Source organism: Guillardia theta, assembly GCF_000315625.1.
Source record: "Guillardia theta CCMP2712 unplaced genomic scaffold GUITHscaffold_126, whole genome shotgun sequence".
Taxonomy (NCBI): Eukaryota; class Cryptophyceae; order Pyrenomonadales; family Geminigeraceae; genus Guillardia; species Guillardia theta.
In genome coordinates this window covers 16,486-33,292 of record NW_005434548.1, presented here as the reverse complement: position 1 = coordinate 33,292, position 16,807 = coordinate 16,486, and the positions used below count along the sequence as shown (strand labels likewise).

Here is a 16,807-nt window from a genome sequence, read left to right as displayed (position 1 = left end):
GATATGGATTAAGGGGTACTGAGATACAAGGCTTTTGCCAGGTAGATTATAGTGGATACGGTAGGGTAGGGGAACTAGTTAGTGGAAAGAAGCGGGTGGGGTAGTTGAAGGTAAGATGAAACTGGGGGGTAGGGATTTTACACACTTGGAAATCCTTTTGTCTGTATTTTCATATTAAACCGTGCTTTTTCAAACAATAGTCGAATTTTTTGTAGATTCAGGTATCCGAATCGAGATTTAGTTTTTAATCGTATTGGAACAAGTTCAAATTAGATAGAGAGAGTTTGTTCAAAGGAAAAAGCTCTGGAGCTGCAAACCAAATGAAATCAGTTTTGAAACTTAAAACATTTTATTCATCGGTGGCATTTATTATTCGTTGGAGATCTGGTAGACCGGTGGATTTCCCCATGCAAAAGTCTCATATGGCTGGGTACACGTCGGTAATGGGGTGGGTAAAACTGAGGGGTCATAAAAACCAAAAATGACTTTATTATTATTATATACTCTGATGCCTGAAATTGTGTAGAGGGTTCGACCTGTATTAAAAATCACTTATAATCTGCTGGCGGCCGGGCCCCGGTCGGAGTTACCCGGCCCTCACGGTGGTGGTACCGTCACTGAGATCGCTCGGACTCGAGAGCTGGACTTAGTCACTGTCCGATCTATGCACCGCCTGGGCGTAAGACTTTTGCCGTAAGCCCTCAGCACGAGTAGGGCGATAGGGGTACTCAGCGGTGAAGTAGAGGGGTACTCAGTGAGATTGATCCCTGCGTCTCGAGCTTCCGAGGAGAGGACTTCAAGGGCCTTCACTGTCGCGTCCTCATCAGCTTGACTGGAGCACTCCAGATCACCCCTTGACGCCCAGGCAGCGGGTGCTGGGAAACAGTTCGGGATCAGCTGGACAGTTCGGGATCAGCTGAATTCATGGTGGATGGAAGCTTCAAAGGCAGAAGTCGCGGCAGACAGATGAAAAGAGAAATGATTGTAAACATGACCATCAAGGCTGGTTACAACTCAGTTAATAACTCAAGGCACAGAAAAGTTTCACATCTCATCATGGCAATACAAGTGATGGTCCTGTTAGCACATACTTCACCCTCCGCTTCTCCAGCCTGCTCAGAGGAACAGAGGAAAGTTTCTTCTTGCAGTCGGCTCTCAGTCTCTGTCTCCACCTCTCTCAAGCACTCGGAGTCAGTCTGCCCTTGCATCAACTCAGCTTCCTTGTGCGCGAGCGTCGACCGGGTGGAAGGGAAGTGGGTGACGAGCAAAGAACACTGGAGAGTCACGGCAGCAGGAGAACCCTTGCAGGCGGTATTGCAGCTCTCCGACCCTTCTAGGACACAAACTTCCCACCTTCAAGTCCAGCTGCGGCAGGGCTTGAATATCCTGGCTGTTCAAGACTGCTGGGACTCAGTTGATGATCAACGGGAACCAGTGAGATGCTTCTCGTTTGAGTGGAGCACACCTGAGCCGGGAGAATATCAGATGCTTGTCTTGCTGTATCATGCGGAGGAAGGAGGGAGAATTCAACTTCACACCATGTTTGATGACGTGCTGCTTGTCAGAAACAACTCGGCGTCGATCTCCATGGAGCACGCGACTGTTGAAGGAGAGGCTCTATCGATGCCCCTGCGTCTCCAGGGTCAGGCAGGCAGGGAGTTGCTAGTTACAGTCTTGCTCACAGACATAAGAACCCTCCAGCAGTGGTCCAGCTTCTCCGTCGTCCGAATGGTTGACAAGGATCACTCCCACACGCTTCCTCTTGGGGCCCCGGCAGGGGGCGAATTTTTAGTATCAGTCACGATCTCAGAACTGAGGCAGAGCAGCAACTTGAGCTCGCTTCTTCCAGTCCTTGATGCACGGAAGCTTCTGATAACAGCTAGATGTGCGAGCTTCTGCCCCTTTGGCAGCCTCCACACCGTTTCTGACATACCACATGGACAACAAGCTGGGCAAGCTGGACAAGGTGCCCAGCCGATCACTTTCCCAGCTCCCCACCCGGAAGAAGCTTTGTGCAGCATTCAATTCTATCTGGAGCCTGAACAGCCTCAGGCAGGTTGGCCTTTGAGGTTGTTGATGGTCGGGCTGGGCCTGGTGCAAGGCTGCAGATATAACTTCCGAGTGTCAGTGTACTTGTATGAAACCGACACGATTGTGTTTGAGGGAAGAAAAGTCATTGACGGCTCCAACAGCACCACCTCCGTCGAGTTCTTCTTTCCATCCTGCTGGGCGGGAGAGTTCATGCTAACTATGGTGCTAGATGACGACAGCATTGGAGAAGAATCGTCGGATGCTGCCATCTCTAAGATCTCCCGACGCTTCCTCCCTCTCTGGCCTTGTGAAGTTTCCTACGCCTGGTCCTCTTCGCAGCGTCCGGTCTTCCACGGCTCGATGCCTTACGCCGAGTCTCCCTTGGCGGGTCACGTGAGTCTGAGTCAAGGTGGAGGAGGGAAGGAGCTCGGAGTGACGCTGACGACTCATGCGACGCTCGACGACATCTTTGAGCTCATCAGGGCCGCAGCTCACTGGGGGGAGGACATGGCAGTTGCGTTCTACGCTAGGAACGCCTCGGAGCATGGTCACGTCTTGTCGTTTGTGCAGCAAGAACTTGGCCCCTGGTTCGTGCGACGACGAAAGTCACTCGAGGCGGTTGTGCTCTCCGCCTGCCCAGACCCAAGGAACGATGATCAGATTCACGCGTATCCTCTCAACATGCTGCGGAAGATAGCTTGTGCCATCTCCAAGAACGAGCTGATTCTGCATGCCGACAACAACATGCTTGCTTCCGACAAGCTCGCTGAGCACATCAAGGAAGCATGCAGAAACGGTTGGACGGGGAGGGAAGAGCTGCTTGTTATCCCCTCCTTGAGATCAACAGGCGCATGGCCTCCAGCGGCAAGGATGGACGAGGAAGACGGTGACTGGGAGGTCAGACCGTCAGGCCTCACCATGACCGCCATGAAGCAGCAGCTGGAGGACTGCGGGCTGGTCATCCCATGCCTGGGATGCGGCATGTGGTCGCCCTCGACTCGCTGGTCACCCTACGGCACCTTTCACGCTCTCACCGAGTACGACAGGTGGATGGAGGCAGAGGAGACGTACGCGGTGCCGTACGTGCTCGGCTACCAGCCTTTCTTCCTCGCAAACCGGAGCGCTTGGAGGGGCAGCCAAGGAGCAGGCATGTACGACGATGGCTACTGGCAGGGAGAGTGGGGCAGGGCGTCGCTAGTGTTGGAGGCGGCGATGCTGGGCTACGTCTTGACGGTTCTCCCCAAGGGCTTCCTCGTCATCTCCTCGCAGTCCTCGAGTGCTCGTGACCGCGGCAGGGCGACGAAGCGCTTGGATCCTCGGCGAGCGACGCGAGGAGGGAGCGATGACGTGGCTTGCGCAGCCTCGGACGGGTTAGGGCAGCAGCTGATGCAGAGTCTGGTGCGGGCTCACGCCGACCGACAGCTGGGGATGGTGATACGATCATGCTCGCTGCTCGCCCTGCGGAGCGAGAGCTGCGACATCGCCAGCATCCGCCTGGTTCCCGACGAGACGATCGAGCGGGTGGGGGGGGAGTACAAGGTGGAGCTCAAGGTCTTGGGGCTGCCGAGGGACGGAGGGTTTCAGCTGTCGGCGTACAGGAGTGAAGGAGCGACCGACCAGGAGGCTCTGACCCACCACCTCATCCTCCCGCAACACGTGCGCCAAGACCCGCACCCTGTCAGCCTCGTCCTCGCGGACCTCGAGACGGGCTACCACAGGTTGAGAATCGTGCTGAGAGATCTTCAAGCAAGCATCTTCAAGCAGCAGGGAGCTGTCCTCTCCTCTGTAGAGCACGTCTTCTTTCTCCCAGCTGGAAGTTAGCCTGCGCCTTTGACCGTTTTCTCAGCTGGCCCATAACGACCAGTGTCTCCAAGCAACCGTCTGAGCAATGAGTAGCCTCAACCTGTATGACGGCAGCGAGCTGAGCCTGGGAGGGCTTCGGAGGGCTCTGGCTGCGAGCTTCGATGGGATGTCTCGGGCTCCGGTGATCGGATGATTGACGTCACGTGTCAAACTGCCAGGCTGCAGTGCGGCACGCTTCGCGGCCGCGTGATGGACGACTCGGAGCTCTTCCACGGTGTGGCCCGGGAACTCAGACCGGCCGTTGCAAGCTCGAACTTATCATCGGTGACCGTGCCTGGGTCCGTACAGTGATACTATAGTCAGCTCGTACTGATTTTTAACTTAAATTTGAGTGAATCCGTCAGCAGTAACCTTTGCGGCCGTGACTCTTGGCCGCCCGGCCGTCTTGAAGCTCTCAGTGCTCACTAGTACATTAGTCCATGGTGACCAATGGTTCCGAACCCACGGACTCCCGGCGGGAAACGATGGGAATTGTTGCCAAATTGAAACTTGGGGGCCATGATGGCCGCAGTGCGAACGGCGGTTGCCACTTCGGAAACCCGTAACCTTGAACCATTCAAGCTGCCGGGCCGCCTCTCCGATCGGGCGGGCCGACCGTACTCCGAGGCTCAGCAGCGGAGGGCCTCGGACTCGGAGGCCGGGCTGGGGCCCCCGGTACCGGCGTCGGACCGTCCCGAGTCCGCCCGGCCGGCCGGGCCGGCCCCCGCCCCGGTGATGAGTCGGCGGGGGCCCGGCGAACACCCCCCGGTCCCACTCGTACTCATGCCCTGGTCACTGAACTCGGAACGGTCGCCGTGACGGTTGAACCGGGGGCCGGCCCCACCGGCCGCAGAAAAGAGCGCCACTGGCCGGTAAACCTTCATTAATTAGTAGGTCCATCCCCTTCTCTCCTTTCCCCCACCGGGGTAGTAACTATCAAAAGAAGGGGTACCTTTACCTTGCTGTCCGGCAAACCTTCAATTAATGCCCCCCCGCTTCCTCCCAGCTCAACTTTGCTCCCTCCCTCCCTCCCTCCCTCCCTCCCTCCCTCCCTACCCTCTCGGTGGCCGTGCCCCCTGCGCTCTCACCAGACCCTCCTGACACAGCTACAGCCCTCTGAGCAGTGACAGCCTCTGCTGGTTCTCTAACTGAAATCCCCTCATTTGTTTGCCACCCTCCTACCTTGTTGTTCTCTCGTCTTCCTCCAACCTCCCTCCTCTCATCATCTTTGCGAAGTAGACCTGCCGTCTCTTTCATTCCCCTCGCGCACTCTCCGTCAGCAATCTTCAAGCGGCCTCAAGCTGGCCGGAAGCCCAGCAGCTTGTGCGGGAACTCTATCGTCCTATATCGCCTCTGGGTTGCGATCCACCATTGTTACTGAGCAGCGATACCCATGGCCACGCGGGAGGTAACGGAGGGTCCTGAGCGCGCGCTCGTGCGAAATCGAGAGGTGCACGTGGTGGACCTGAAGAGCAGCTGCGCATGCTGCAGACAAGGAGTGACCCGGGTGCCTGCGGAGGAGAATGACGCGCTGTTCAACTGCGAGCCTCCCTACAAGGTGCTCTTCTTCGCTGACGGAAGCGAGCGAAGTAAGCTAGATGTGGAACGAGAGCGAGACAAAATCCGCAGCAAGTTCAATGAGGGAGCATCTAGAGCAGCACAGAACGCAAACAACCTTCAGCTCATGGCCTTGGCGGAGAACGTCATCTTCGAGTACTCCTTCCAGAAAGACATCTCGCAGCTAGCTCGAGCAGTCGATGAGATCAAGCCGGTCATCCTGCATCTTGCCTGCCACGGCTCCAAGGAGGGAGTGATGACGATAGGAGGAAAGACCATCACCCCCCATGAGCTCGCTCGCTCTCTTTGCGGGATGGCTGAGAGCAACACAAGGCTGCGGCTGGTGGTGCTCAACTTGTGCTGGTCGGGCGTAGTCGCCATGGAGCTGAGCCAGCATGTGGACTTTGTGATCGGGCATGATGCTTCAGTAGAGGACAAGAACGCCATCGCCTTCTCCAAGAGCTTGTACTACTGGCTGGGTCGCAATATAACTCTCCTCAGCAATGTTGCATGCATGTCTCGTCCGTCATGTCGGACATTTCACCCGCTTGCTCGCGTTCCGAGTGAGGTGAGGACGTGGCGAGGGACGGAGCGACACTCCTCGAGCACAGACTTGAGCAACAGAGAGGAGGCGATCAGCCCCTGCCAAAGTCCAGCTGGCTGCATGAGCAACCACGTGCTGGAGGCTTCAAGACGATACGCACAAGAGGTGCAGGAGACAGGAGAAGCCAAGCAGCCGCCCAGCAGCACAGAGACCAGCATACCCGAGCCACTCGAGATCACTGCGAGCCCATGCGACCAGACAGACGTGACAGACCAGCGTCAGGCAGATCAGTGGGAGCATTTCGAGGCAGAAGAGCAGGTTGAAGCTGCCGGCACAGGCGCTGAGGCGCAGAGAGAAAGAGAGGTCGGAGGGGAGGACGAGCTCGGAGGGGAGGATGAGCTCGAGCTTGTTTGCAGACTCAGTGAAGCCGATACTCGCACGCGCGACGATCAAGCGTGGAGTGAGCCTCCTTGTACGCTGCTGGACGGTCGGGCAAGTAATGAAACATGGCGCCCTCCTTACACGCTGCTGGACAAGATCCATTGGGCCATCGATGTCGCTGAGAAGAAGGAGGACTGGCGGGAGGTGACTGAGATAATGAAGCAGCACGCGAGACAAGACGTGCAGGAGCTGGCGGCAAATGCTTTGCTCTCAATGGCAGGCGGTGAGGGCGAGACGTCTCCTACAGGGCGCTGGAAGGATGTAGCAGCGTCAAGGAGGAGCGCGCTAGAGGCCAAGTACAAGGAGATGTGGGAGGCGGGGGCTGTGGAAGCTTTGATACAGCAGATGGAGCGATGGCAAGATAGTGTCCACTTGCAAGAGGTAGGCTGTCAGGTGCTGTTGGTGAGCTCGAGACTAGCGGAGAACCAGGTCAACATCGTCCAAGCAGGAGCCTTCAAAGTCGTCCTCGCCTCCATGCGCGCGCACAAGACCGCCAACTTGCTCCAGGAGAAGGCGTGCGAGGTGCTGGGGAACTTTGCTCAAGAGGAGGAGAACCAAGTCAAGGTGATGGAGGCTGGAGGCGTCGACGAGATTCTTGCGGCGATGCTGAGCCATGAGGAGAGCGCGGGCGTGCAGGCGAGCGCGTGCAGGGCCCTGCGCAAGATGCTGCGCATGGACAAGGTCCGGGGGTTCATGGCGGAAGGGGATCGAGTGGAGGTCGTGCTAAGAGCTATGGAGCGCCATGCAGGGATCGCCGGCGTGCAGGCTGAGGGATGCGGAGCCCTCAAGAACGCGGTCCTCGCTAAGGCCGAAGACAAGCGCATGACCGTCAAGGTCGGTGAGGGCGGAGGCATCGACCGCATTATCGCCGCCATGCTCGAACATCAAGACAGCGAGAGGGTGCAGGGCCAGGCCTGCGCAGCCTTGAGAAACTTGTCGAGAGACCAGGCGACGCGAGGGCAGGTGGCCTGGGCTGGCGGCGTCGACGTGATCATGAGGAGCATGAAGCGGCATGAAGGAAGCGAGTACGTTGAGAAGCGAGCGTGCGGGGCTCTCTCCAACATCATTGGCAGCGACGCGCAACTCGCAGCTCATATCGCCGAGGCCGGAGGAGGCCGCGTGCTCATCGACGCCATTCGTCGTCACATCGGGAGCGCCGACGTGGTGGCTCAAGCTTGCGGTGCCCTGGGGAACCTTGCGCTCAGCAACGAGACCAAAGTGAAGATCAGCCAAGCCGGAGGCGTTGAGGCCGTTGCTGCTGCCATGCACCGTCACGAGGACCAGGCGCGAGTGCAGGAGAAAGCCATCATGTGCTTGGGCAACTTGAGCGTCTGTGAAGAGCTGCAAGTGAAGATCGTTCAGGCTCGAGGCATCGAAGCCATCGTCACCGCCATGCGCCGGCATGCAGACAACATGGCGGTGCAGCGGGTGGCGAGCTGGTCATTGTACACCATGATAGTTCGAAAGAGCAAGTCGATGTGGGGCGGAACGAAGAAGAGCGTCAACCTGCAGTACAAGGTCAGCTCCGAGCTCTGCCCTCCCTCTGTGACATCTCCTCACAGGACAGACTGCTCGGGGCAGGAGGGCGTCAGGCCGTCAAGCAGGCAGCAGATCGGTTTGACCGTGGGAGCGATGAGACATGGAAGGCTCGCAAGCTGCTGCACTTGATCTGAGCAGCCTCACTCACTCATACCTTTGAGTAAAGCATGCCAGGGAGTCACAGAGTCAGTGTTAGCCTACCGTACGACACCGCCGGCGTACCGTGTGTAGGGCCGGCCCGGGCCCCGCCGGTGCCCGGAGACGGTGGCGCGTTGACGAAAGATTATCCAAGTTCCGTTCCCAAGCATCTCCTGTGGGGGTTCGCGGTGTTCTCTGCCCTTCCCCGTGACAGAGCAGGGAGGATGGGCGTTGTGTTGACAGAGATGATAGATCTTTGCTACTTCGTGTAGTACCTGCAGCACTGTCCGTCATCCGGGACACACTGACTGTCCGACAACTTGTCCCCACGGGCATTTGTGACTCTCGGAGGCTTCAAGCTTGTTCAGGGTTCAACGGGTCACGGTTGCCAGCCAGGCTGACAGGCGTGAGCCGCGACTGACCCCGGGCCCAGTGAGCCGGGCCGCCCGACCTCGGGAGCCTGGCACCGGGAGCCGGAGTCCGAGAGCCTCGACTGGCCCACGCCACGTAGAACTTGCCATCAATCTTGAGAGAAAAGAAGCATTTACTGAGGGATGAACAGTGACTGCATCGGCTGCTGACATCATTCGTCGCACGGGTCCTCCTCCAGCATTTGCGCGGCCTGACGCCTGCGTTGAGTTGCGGAGTCGAAACTCTTCTGCTAGAAGGGTCTGTTCTCTCCTCCTGTTGTATGCCACGCTGATCTAGCATCGCTAGTAAACTCGACGTCACTACACCTCACCTTCATGTGATCCAGAGGAGGTGCCTGAGCATTCAATGTAGACGTCTGAAACCCGTAAAGCTTCGGGGTGTGGCACCAGGTCTCAGGCTTCAAATCCTCAATGCGACTAGATTCAGCATCAAAATTCTGATTTCAGGTGCTCAGAAGAAGATTGAAATCTTCTTACTTCTCGAGCTCATCTTCTTTCTCATCACATGGCTGGACTCAGTCGGGAGCGACTGAGCTTACATCATACATGATCCGACAACTTCGCATCACGGCGCGAAGGCAAGACAAAGTCATCATCCGCTGAATCACACATTGAATTGCAAAGGCAGATGCGTCGAGTGCGATCACTGAAGGTTCAGTTCCCAAGCTCACTTGAGACAGAAAAACATGCATTAACGACTCTAGCTAGACTGAGTCACAGGCTTAACTTCATCCTCGAGAGAGCCTGTGGCCCCCCCTCCCCCTCCTCTCTTTCTCCTCTTCCCATCTGCCGGGCCCTCGGGCCTGCTAGTCGCTCTGCCGCCCTCCAAGCGTCTCCTACGAATAGCCCCCCTCCCCCCCCACAATCCCCCTCAGCTCTCTCCCGCTCCGTCTTGACCTCTCCCCGCGGGTCTCCCCTCCTCCCGGTCCTTCTGCAGCTGACGGAAGTACTTCTGCGCATGCGATCGCACCTGCGACTCCGTGCGAGTCTTGACGTACTCGGCGATCTTCCGCGCGACCCCGGGCCCCAGCACCGCTCCTCGTCCTCCGTCGCTGGTCTCGCTCGTACTCGTCGTCGACTGGTAGGCGCGCAGGGCCTTGATGGACACGGCGGGGGCGGCAGGGGCTCCGGAGCTGGGCGACGGGTCATGAGGAGGGGCAGGAGGAGGAGCCTCGTCGTAGGCGAGGACGAAGGCGACGAGCGAGTAGTTCCATGGCTCGTCGGAGGGCGCAGGCAGCTCTGGGTCCAGGGAGAGAGCAGTGAGGGAAGACAGAGGATGAGCTGATCAGAAGGCGCTAAGAGGCGGTAGAGAGGAAGTTGAGGACAGGGATTGGAGGGATATACGGCCAGAGGAGGAGCAGAGTCGTTGTCTTCTTGTTACATCCAAGCTGAAGGATGTAACAAGAAGACAACGACTATCATCTGACAAGACAAGCTGAAGGATGTAACAAGAAGACAACGACTATCATCTGAAGAAGACAAGCTGAAGGATGTAACAAGAAGACAACGACTATCATCTGAAGAAGACAAGCTGACGGATGTAACGAGAAGTCAACGACTATCATCTGAGAAGAGAAGCTGAAGGATGTAACGAGAAGTCAACGACTATCATCTGGAAAGAGAAAGCTGAGTCGGAGTGGTTTACGGTGAGGTTGATGACTCATCCATGCTCACTGCAAGTTTTATCTCACGTTACAGTTCAGACTCAAAGTTGTCACATAGCGACAGGGATTGTGACTAAACATCGTCAATGCGGGTATCTGTTAGTATCCAAGGCAGCTATGTTTGCTCGGAGGCCTGCGCAGGCGCGATGGTGCTCCAAGCTTGCAGATGCATCAATGCTAGGGCTGCATCACTGAGACGAACTTGATGCGTCCGGGCTTGACTGAGATTGAAAGATATGTAGGAGCAAAGAGAGAGACTGAAAACCCACTCGGATATAAGCAACTCATGGAACAAGAAAAGTAACAACCCTTAAAGGCTGAACGAGTGCTTCTCAAACTGTTGGACAAACCTGGATTGCGGCACGAGCATTCTTCGTTGATGTTGCAAACCTGACACACAGATTCATCCGCTAGGAATGTTCATCTTGACTCAGTTTCATGATCAGAGCTGAGCCAGGGCTAGAAATACCAATCTCATCCTCGAGAGAGCCCCCTCAGCTCTCTCCCGCTCCGTCTTGACCTCTCCCCGCGGGTCTCCCCTCCTCCCGGTCCTTCTGCAGCTGACGGAAGTACTTCTGCGCATGCGATCGCACCTGCGACTCCGTGCGAGTCTTGACGTACTCGGCGATCTTCCGCGCGACCCCGGGCCCCAGCACCGCTCCTCGTCCTCCGTCGCTGGTCTCGCTCGTACTCGTCGTCGACTGGTAGGCGCGCAGGGCCTTGACGAAGCGAGCATGCTCGAGAGGCGTCCAGCGGTTACGAGGGTCGCGTTGCCGCTCTTCAGCCTGGCTCGAGCTGGGCACGGCGGGGGCGGCGGGGGCGGCGGGGGCGGCGGGGGCTCCGGAGCTGGGCGACGGGTCTTGAGGAGGGGCAGGAGGAGGAGCCTCGTCGTAGGCGAGGACGAAGGCGACGAGCGAGTAGTTCCATGGCTCGTCGGAGGGCGCAGGCAGCTCTGGGTCCATGGCGAGAGCGTCGCGTCAAAAGGGGACGTGGCTTGGATAGGACCGACGAGACGACGGCTGCGCGTATGGCGACAGGCGGGGGGGGCGGGGGACTGCAGGAGAGGAAGGGAGGAGGGTAGAGAGGAGGTCGGGGACACAGAGGGGATCTGGCGGTGTAGAGGGGGGCAGTGGCTGGTGGAGAAACACGAAGGCAGAGGAGACTGGACGGTTCTTGTAGGGCTTGGAGGAGGAGCCTAGAGAGGGTCGGGGAGCAGGAGAAATCAGAGGCAGCGAGTCTGCATGCCAGTTGGTCCGTCACTGAAAGGGGTAGGGGTGGTAAGTTTGTCACCCTTCAAGGCCACCGTACCGTTGCAAGTTAGTTTTTAGTAGTCACGTAGGGGGCTGTGCCGCCCGGTCCCACTCTCAATAGGTTTGAAACTTACAGTGGCTTTGACAAGATATGAATGGGGAGATTTGAAATTGAATTTGAATGCGGCCACGTTCAAAGGCGGCCCCGCGCCCGGCGTGAAACCAGTGACCCGGTGGTCACTGTCACTGGCGCGGCCGCGGCAGTGACCGCCGGCCGCCGGCGCGGCCCGGACAGTCACTGAGTGGCCCAGTGGGATCCGACTCTCGGATGGCTTTAGTAGTCTTTTGAAAATATTCTCACTTGAGTAAAAAATCGAGTATCATGGCTGCCCATTGCGAAACTTGACCACCTCGGCTTCTGGCACCACCACCACTTCCACCTCCTCGTCCTCCTGATCCTCCTCCTTCTCCTTCTCGTCTTCCTGATCCTCCTCTTCCTCCTCCTTCTCCTTCTCGTCTTCGTCCTCCTCTTTCTCCTCCTCGTCCTTGCCCTCGTCTTCTCGTTCTCCTCGTTGCTGCTGTTCCTATTGTTGTCTATTCCCCCTCCTTTGCTTTTTCTGCTCCTACTCATCCCCGACGTGCTCCAGCTCCAACTCCTCCTCGTCATACTTCGGACCCGCCTCGTTGCTTCCCCCTGATATTCACCTGCACTTTCCGTTCTTCGCCAACGTTTCAACAACCCACTCGATCTCACTTTCTACTTGCCAAAACTCTTATTGCTTTCACCCTTCCTCTTCAACGTATGTCTTTCCTACCGTCTCTATCCCTCCCCTCTCATCGCCTTCCTTTCCCGATGGATTAGACAGCCTTCCATCATCTAGTCCATACTCCTCAATGCCTACGATCCCTTGCCGCTGACCTCTGTTTCCCTGCTCTTCAATTGTTTCCTCTGCACCTTCACTCCTTCCTCTCTTCCACTTCCTCTGCTGGGGTCCCCTGGGTCGCCAGGAGGCTCCATGTACCCTCTGCTCCTCCTCCCACGACAAATCTGTACCAACCTGGATGTTTCAACCATTTCCCTCCTCCTCCTCCTCCCTCCTGTCATGGATTTGCTTGGTGCAGTTTGGCTGGCACTCGTCCTGACCTCGCTGCTGCCGTCAGTTTCCCTATCATGCTCGCGTGATCGATGAGGAGGAGCGACCTGTTCTCGTCGGGGTCGACGTCAGGAGCCAACTTCAGCTTCCATGACCACGTCTGGTCCTCTTGCGGCAGCTTCCCTGCCTGACGTCGTTTGCAGCATGCGGTGCAGGATGCTCTGAGAAGAGCGAAACAGACGCTGGAAGGGATCGAGCAGTCCAATGACGGAGGGATATCAGCGCAGGTAGCGGATACGCTCGAGCGGTCGATCACGAGGACGGGAAGGTGAGGGTGTGAAGGTGACGATGTAGATGACTGAGGGGATGGTTGGGTTGAGCAGGAGGATAGACGGGATCTTGTCGTATGTCACAGACAGGACAAGCGTCTACCGACAGACTCGTGAGGGAGATGGTGGGGATGAGGAAGAGTGTGAACGTCGCAAAGCTTGTTGAGACTGTGAACATGTTGTTTGCTGCCGTGTATCTTGTTTGCTTCTGCGTTTTCCTTGTCTGACTGTCTCACACCTTGTTGCTTCTGCGATCATCTTGCATGTCACTGTGTTCATGTCCCGTTTGTCTTCGTGCGCGCGATCTACTGAGGTCTCGTCGTTGTTGATAGCAATGACATGTCACCAGCAGGACCAGGAGCGCTATCACTGCACGCCTCCCCCTCCATCTCCTCCAGACCCGTCGCTCCTTCTCACCCACCGAACGACACCAGCTCTTCTCGACTGGAGGAAACCACTTCCTACCACAGCCGAGGAGGCGAGTCAGGCGGAGCGATGGCTCACCGCAGGGATCCTGATGCTGATGCCGAGCTTGCTCCCAGCAGCAGGAGGAGCCGACAGTCAGGTGGGCTCGCCTCGCCTTGCTCCTTGACCTGACGGTTGACCCCCAGAAGCTGCGTACGTAGACGTGGCTGGTGCTGAGAGCTGGAGGAAAGAGGAGCAGGAGAATGAAGCTGAGGAGGAGAAGGAGAAGGAGGAGAAGGAGAAGGAGAAGGAGAAGGAGAAGGAGGAGGAGAAAGAGAAGGAGAACAAGGATGAGACGGAGACGGCTGAGATGAGGAAGGGGAGGAACAAGGAGGAAGAGGCGGTGGTGGAGGAGAATGGAGATGCAGCGGAACTTTTGATGGGGATGGACTCCTTCCGAGGAGCGAGCTTGACTTTCACCCCCGAGCGATCGCGTGTGATGGACGCGATGCTGAGCAGGACGGGAGCGAAGAGAAGTCAGACATGGAGGATGAGCGATCAAACCAGCCCAGACCCTCCCGCCCTGCAGCCCCCCTGGTCGACAGCCTTGAAGACGGGAGGGGATGGAGTCACGAGTGCGAGCGGGAGGAGCAGAGTCTGGTTTCGTGCTGGGAGGGAGGAGGAGGACGAGGAGGGATCGAATGCGGAGGACGGAGGGTCGGGCTTGCTTCAAGCTGATGATGCGGTACAGCAAGACCTGTTCAAGGACATGGTCGGGACGGCGGCAGGAGACGCAGACAGCTCCAGTGCATGGAGTGGGAGGATGCGCATGAAGGCCAGGACGAGCAAGCTCGCAAGGAGGGAGGTGGAGAACGACTTGATGGAGTTCTGCGGGATGTCTCCCATCTCCCTCAGCATGCGGTCCATCTCGTCGCCCTTGTCTGTCTTCCCCTCTACGGCCAAGAAGTTCGCGGCTACAGGAGGAGGAGGAGGGAGGGAGGGAGAGGCCCTAGAACATCCGGCTATTCGGTACCTTTTCTCGATCCTCCCCAGCACCTTTACCTCCTCCTCCTTTGGCTTTTCTTTGCTCTTTGCCCCGTTCACTCTGGTTTTCGCGTCTCCCTCCTTCCTTTCTCCTCCTCCTCTCGTTCCTGCTCTTGATCTCCAACCTCGCTCCCTCCTTTCTTCTCCTCCCTCCTCCCCCATCTCCTCCTCCTTCCTGCCTGACAAACTTGGCAGGCCGTCCAAGAGGCTGTCGGAAATACTCAACGGGGGTGACGGGGAGGAGGGAGGGGACGCGGCTGACGCGGCTGACAGGCAGCGAAAGTTTCGAGGAGGAGGTGCAGCAAGTCATTCGGAACGTGGAGAGATACCGCAGCGAGAACGAGCTGAGCTCCATCAACTGCAGCTTGAGCAAGGAGGAAGCCGCTTCCCTGCATGAGAGCTTGCAGGTCTGAGGAGGGGAGAAGAGAGGGATGAGAAGGAGAGCGGGTGCGGGGAGGAGGGAGACTGGGTGTGTGAGAGTCAGGTGGAGGGTGGAGTTAGAGGAATAAGGGGGACGAAAGAGGAAAAGATGAGGTCAGCGTGCGGACAGGAGGAGGAGAGTAGATGGAGGAAGAGGGAAGAGGAGGAGGAGTGGGGGGGGGGGGAGGAGGGGGAGGAGGACTTGGCATCTTCCGCGTCCCTCCTCTTGACCTCTCAACAGAATCTCGGCAAGAGCATCGACTCGAGCATGCGCAACCTCGAGAAGGTTATGAACCTCCAGGCGGTGAAACTTCTCCTCCCCTGCTCGTCTTCCACCTGACCCCCAGCAGGCCCAGACGAGGCACGTGAGGGAGGAGATCGAGCGGGTGATCGACCAGCGGGTCGCCGAGGCTGAGACCAGCCAGCTCTAGAGGCCTGTGGATAGCTGAGATGGTGCTGGGGAGGGAGATTGTCATGTTTCAAAATTTTCAAGGTTGATATGAATGTCACGAGGTCTTTACGAGTTGCTGCCGTGACTGGCTCGCCAGAGCTCTCATCGATCGTGCTGCTAGCACAGGACGAGCTCAGGGGGCAAGAAGCGAGCAGCTTGCCCGTCATCTCCTTGACCGGCTGCTCCTCCTCCCTTGTCGAGACGAAGAGTCTTTCTCTGCTCCGGCTTTCCTCTCGCCCTCCTCGCTCTCGCCCTTCTCCTCCTATCAAACGCCATGGTTTCAGATTCCCTCCTGCTCTCCCTGCCAACTCTCCCACCCCCTCCTCTGACCCCCAACTTGCACTGCGCCTCCCCTGGACCCCTCCCCTCTCCCTCCTACCCCTCTCGATCCTCTCTCCCCCGCCGCTGTCAGGCCTCCTCTTCCTCACCTCTGTCTTGGATGTCTTTCCTTTCGCGTCCCCACTGCTCTCTGCTTCTCCCTTGCTCTCGGGCTGAGGGTAGCCAAGGTCATCTCCAGCACAAGCAGCGCACACTTCTCACCTCTGCTGGGCTGGTCTGCTCAACGACTTTGCCCTTCTCCCTCCTCGAGGTCCTCTCTCCCCTCTTTGAGCTCCGTCGCGGCCTCGTCTCCTGCTCCTCCTGCTCCTCCTGTTGCTGCTGCTGCTCGGGCTCCCCACCTTGTTCTTGTCCCTCCTCCGGCCCCTCCTCGGCTTGAGCTTCAGGCTCAGCTTGTTCCGACCTCTCTGCCTGGTCCTGCACGCAAGTTCACAGCAAGGACTATCATCGAGCACCTCTTACCTGAGAGTTCTCGTCTGGCTGCAAGTCATTCTCACTCAGCTCCTTGCTGTATCGCCCGGCCTCCTCCACCAGGTGGTCGAAACCTCCATCGTCTTCCTGCTCGTTGTCGTTCTGCTCATCCTCAGCATCGTTCGCGACATCCGTGTTCGTCATCTCCGCATCTGTCCCTGCCTCCTCCTCACTGTCCGGGCTGTTCTCGGCCTCCTTCACCTCCAGCTTCTTTCTCGCTTCCTCCTCCTCCACCTCCATCGGTATCCTCTTCAGGCGCTCCTCTTGCCACATCCTCACCTTCTCGGATCGCATGCTGGTATTGAAATTTGCAGGACACCTGAAACGTTTTGGTCTGTGTTGGTAGTCCCAGGTGTGAGCACAGAAAGTCACTTTGTCTTCGCCATATCGCATCTCCAACCCAGCATACTGCTCCAGCTCTTCAACAAGTATTCGCTTACTGGCTTCGTCACTTGACTTCTTCTCGAGGTTCCTGATCAGATAAGGAACTTTCTCTCGGTCTTCAATCACGCTGCCGATTGCGACGAAATCGTCGAACCAGTCCTCTTTTCTCTTCTCGCACTTGTGATCGCACTTCCCACTATGCTTCATCTCCAGCAGGGCGAGCGTCAGGACGTCACGCTTGGTATCGAAGAAGAAACCGAAGCACCCGTCCTCTCCGGTCAGGTACGAAGCGTTGCTGAAGTACTCCGTCGACGACTTCTCATCGAGCTCCGCCTCCGACGCTTCCATCCCAGCTCGTACACGTTCATACTCGTGCAGCGCGAGATGCCGAGAGCCGCTCTGCGTGCTTATCTCCGAAGTCAGGGCCTGCACCTGA

General features: G+C 57.6%; 5 protein-coding genes across 5 annotated transcripts; 4 read left to right on the top strand and 1 right to left on the bottom strand.

Moving 5' to 3' along the window:
* Positions 1-1,056: 1,056 nt before the first annotated feature.
* Positions 1,057-3,852, top strand: GUITHDRAFT_146461 (hypothetical protein; the record flags this gene model as incomplete). Its single annotated transcript, XM_005822360.1, has 1 exon — positions 1,057-3,852. The coding sequence occupies one exon, from the start codon at positions 1,057-1,059 to the stop codon at positions 3,850-3,852; it is 2,796 nt and encodes a 931-aa protein (XP_005822417.1).
* Positions 3,853-4,930: 1,078 nt separating this feature from the next.
* GUITHDRAFT_155486 (hypothetical protein) lies at positions 4,931-6,101 on the top strand (the record flags this gene model as incomplete). The annotated part of the gene is made up of 1 exon (XM_005822359.1): positions 4,931-6,101. A coding segment is annotated over exon 1 (832 nt), but the record flags the coding sequence as incomplete, so codon positions are not given.
* A 473-nt stretch (positions 6,102-6,574) lies between these two features.
* Positions 6,575-8,827, top strand: GUITHDRAFT_97806 (hypothetical protein). The gene is made up of 2 exons (XM_005822358.1): positions 6,575-7,933; positions 7,978-8,827. Exons 1-2 carry the CDS (start codon positions 6,629-6,631, stop codon positions 8,086-8,088), a joined length of 1,416 nt encoding a protein of 471 aa, XP_005822415.1. The 5' UTR covers positions 6,575-6,628; the 3' UTR covers positions 8,089-8,827.
* Positions 8,828-10,708: 1,881 nt separating this feature from the next.
* Positions 10,709-10,948, bottom strand: GUITHDRAFT_46437 (hypothetical protein; the record flags this gene model as incomplete). The annotated part of the gene is made up of 1 exon (XM_005822357.1): positions 10,709-10,948. A coding segment is annotated over one exon (240 nt), but the record flags the coding sequence as incomplete, so codon positions are not given.
* Positions 10,949-13,355: 2,407 nt separating this feature from the next.
* On the top strand, positions 13,356-15,160 carry GUITHDRAFT_118350 (hypothetical protein; the record flags this gene model as incomplete). Its single annotated transcript, XM_005822356.1, has 6 exons — positions 13,356-13,425; positions 13,472-14,294; positions 14,505-14,539; positions 14,583-14,716; positions 14,971-15,033; positions 15,080-15,160. The coding sequence occupies 6 exons, from the start codon at positions 13,356-13,358 to the stop codon at positions 15,158-15,160; spliced, it is 1,206 nt and encodes a 401-aa protein (XP_005822413.1).
* Positions 15,161-16,807: the final 1,647 nt, after the last annotated feature.

Coding starts and splice junctions, on each gene's coding strand:
- GUITHDRAFT_97806 (XM_005822358.1), top strand. CDS start 6,629: ATGGCAGGCGGTGAGGGCGAGACGTCTCCTACAGGGCGCTGGAAGGAT. Junction 7,934..7,977: donor GCGTCAACCTGCAGTACAAG/GTCAGCTCCGAG, acceptor ATCTCCTCACAG/GACAGACTGCTCGGGGCAGG.